The sequence below is a fragment of the Amblyomma maculatum genome, chromosome 11 (assembly GCF_055883805.1).
Source record: "Amblyomma maculatum isolate TAMU_Amacu chromosome 11, ASM5588380v1, whole genome shotgun sequence".
NCBI classification, from domain to species: domain Eukaryota; kingdom Metazoa; phylum Arthropoda; class Arachnida; order Ixodida; family Ixodidae; genus Amblyomma; species Amblyomma maculatum.
Genome location: NC_139354.1, coordinates 60,727,833 through 60,731,005, shown reverse-complemented (window position 1 = coordinate 60,731,005; position 3,173 = coordinate 60,727,833). Strand labels below are relative to the sequence as shown.

Sequence of the window (3,173 nt, the reverse complement as noted above, 5' to 3'; positions counted from 1 at the left end):
GTAGACACAGCCTACGGGACTGCACTTGCCACAAGGCGTATTGCATTTCCCCAGCGTTGGAGCCTGTTCTCAGGAACACTTTGGAATATTTGCGTACCATATCCTCAGCCGTCGACAACTTATCCAGAAAATGTACAATGTCTAGTGCTTTGATAGCTGGCAGTCCCAACCGGGGCGTACGCAAGTTGTGCACTACGTAAATAGTTTGGTGTGAGCGGCTGTCTTTCCAACCAATTTAAGCTACAAACTTTCCTATTGTACGGATGCTTACATTGTTCGGGCCGTTACGATTGCCCTCTTGGTCCAAAGAACGCAGAAGGAAAGAAAAATTTTCACTTACGACTGTCACTTTCGCTCCAGTATCCGCTTTCATGGAAACCTCGTGGTCATTTATCACCACCTTGATGAAGTGCGCAGAAACGCTTTTCTGTGACTGCTCGACCGTGCCGAGAAAGTTCTTATTGGGTTCGGAAACGCCGTCGAGATTCACGTCGGCTTGCTTCTTTTTGCAGCATGCTTTTTCAAAGTGGCCTAACTTTTGATAGAACCTACACCTTTCTTGTTGCGCTGGGCAATTGCTTCTCGGATGAGATGTCCCGGCGCAGAAACTACAGCTGTTTTGGTGGTTAGCAGTCTTCTGTCTGCGTGTAAACGTGTTTCTACACGACATTTTCTTAGACTTTACCGCGGCGACGCAAGCGTCTGGGGCCGCACTGTCGTCCCCTTTTTCCTCAGCTTGCCGTTTCTTCACCGTTTCGCTCGTACGCGATTTTGCCAAAGCAATGTTCAGAGTTACATTCGGATCCATCTGCAGATCTTCCAATAACGCATGGTCCCGCAGAGCGGCTACGAACTCGCCTCTAATTATGCGTTCCTTCATGCCCCTAAACTCGCATCTGTCTGCTAGTCTGTTAAGATCGGTTTCGAACTCTTCTATTGTTTCGCCCAGCTGCTGGCTGCGTTGATTAAAGCGAGCACTCTCGTAGACTGCATTCTTGATGTGGACGAAGTAGCTATGAAGCTTCGACTTTATGGACCTGAGGTTCTCCATTTCTTCTTCTGTGACTTTTAACGATCGAAGAATCTCCCGCGATTTTCTGCCCATTGTATAGAGAAGAGTCCTTACTTGAACTTCGTCTGGCTTCTCGTGCAGTCCGGACGCGAACTTGTAGTCATCAATTTCATCCGTCCAGGCAGGCCAGTCCGCGGCGTGATGGAAGTCGAAAGGCCTCAGAGGCTTGATTCCCGGCATTCTGAAGCGTTGCTTGTCGCTTGCCTCCGGAACGCTGTGAACGCTTCGGCCTTTCACGGGGCTGCAACGGTGCTACGTCGGGGTCGGATTTGATCCTACTTCTGACACAATGTCAGATAAGCAGACAGACGCACGTGGTGTCCTGACCAAGAATGACCTTCTTTGATGTTTAACCATCAAATATATACACAGCCAGAATGGTCACATGACTTCAGTGAGAGCTGGGTGAGCGATACGAACGGGAAATGACGGACGCGCATAATGCGTCTTAGGATGACGACAAACTTTTAAACTATGACATTTCTTCAACGACGTTCCAACATTCGACATGCAAGCAGTCAATCCTGCATGCGATAACTAAAATAAACTGACCTGTGAAAGCTAATGCTAAATCTGGTCACCTCCCAGCCGCGAAACATGCATGTAAAGACGAAATGTAGCTCTTAATCAATAAACGAGCCTTCTTCAGCGCGCTGGTCGCAACCAGCCCAACCGTGAGAATTAGTGAAAAAACATGCTTGGATTTACCTTCGCCTCCGCATTAGGAGTAAAGCGCGAAGCGCTTTTACTACGGTGCTCAATACAGCACCTGACCTACTACACCATTGCAGTGCTCATACACATCCTACTACGGTAACACGCCACACCCCATGAACAATGGATTCTGCTTTATAAGCTCTTACCAGTAAGCTTTTGGGAAATGCTAGAGCGTTGCACTGACATAGAAATAGGCTACGTTTGGTGCAAACAACACGCACTGCAACAATTTACTTATATAAAAATTGTTATCTGTTTTCGAAGTATTGTTCCGAATGAACGCCAACGTGCTGTGGTGGTGTTTTGGTGTAATGAGCACTTCACTCTATCACTTAAGCACTGCAGGTGGTCACAAGTACCACCAGCAGATGTGCATACCACATGCTAATAAAGTTCTATTTTAACAAAACGAGAGTAAAAAGAGAGGCTTTTCTCCGAGGAAAGAAATTTCTTTTTAAAGGGAATGTGCAGTAGGTCGAAGGGGTCACAGTCGGCCAATTAGATAACGTGGCATACACGCGAGAACATTACTTTCATTCTTTATTTTTACGAATATGCCACCGAAGAAGACGACGACGGAAAATAGAGTGGGAGACGACGAAGCTTAAGCAACTTTTGGTGCTTGCCTGAACACTTACTTCTCTGCGTTAGTATTTACTCTTTTTTTATTTTGGTTTTTCATATTTACATTTCCTTCTCTATTTCTTAGCATTTATTTCTATTTATTTTGGCGATGTAGGTATACATACCATAATCTAATATCTCTGCACCGTAATTCTTGGCCGATCCCTCTGTGTGGGTATGTGCCATCAAATTAGAGTACAACAACAACAACTACGTCTCTCATCACCTGCTGTGGTTTCCTGTGCTAGCCTTCTGCCCTGTATCATCTTGGTGGAGGTGATTTAAGATCCCCGTACGCACCGATTAGCCCATTTACGCTGCCGAAAGCTTGGTTTGCGCAGCGGTCGTCACCTATCTGGGCTCACAACGACCTCACAAGCAGCCACGATAACCTCTGAAGCAGCCTCTACCACCACGGGAACATCGCCTCAGCCAGTTGTACTCGCGAAACTTTATTGGCGACGACCACCCAGATGTTGACGACTGGCTAGATGAGTATGAGCGCTGCAGCCAGAAACCACTGGACCGCAATCATCATGCTCGCTAATATCATCTCCTATTTGGCGGGAACAGCTCGAAAATGGTTCCAAAACCAGAACAAGAGCTCGTTACCTGGGTCATCTGCAAGCAAAAGCTTCAGGACTTGTTCGGGAAGTTTATTAGGTAGCCTCTTGCTGAAAAAACGGAACTTTCTTCTCGGGTTCAATCCCCCACGATGTCCTACCTCGTCTATATTCAGGACGTTTTTGCGTTGTGTCCC

The 3,173-nt window shown here is 46.7% G+C and overlaps 1 protein-coding gene across 1 annotated transcript; it reads right to left on the bottom strand.

Moving 5' to 3' along the window:
- Nucleotides 1–235: 235 nt before the first annotated feature.
- LOC146173916 (uncharacterized) lies at nucleotides 236–1,252 on the bottom strand. The gene has a single exon (XM_084585300.1). The coding sequence runs from the start codon at nucleotides 1,250–1,252 to the stop codon at nucleotides 236–238; it is 1,017 nt and encodes a 338-aa protein (XP_084441426.1).
- Nucleotides 1,253–3,173: the final 1,921 nt, after the last annotated feature.

Bases quoted from the DNA above. Each gene is read 5' to 3' on its own strand.
- LOC146173916 (XM_084585300.1), bottom strand. From the start codon at position 1,252: ATGCCGGGAATCAAGCCTCTGAGGCCTTTCGACTTCCATCACGCCGCG.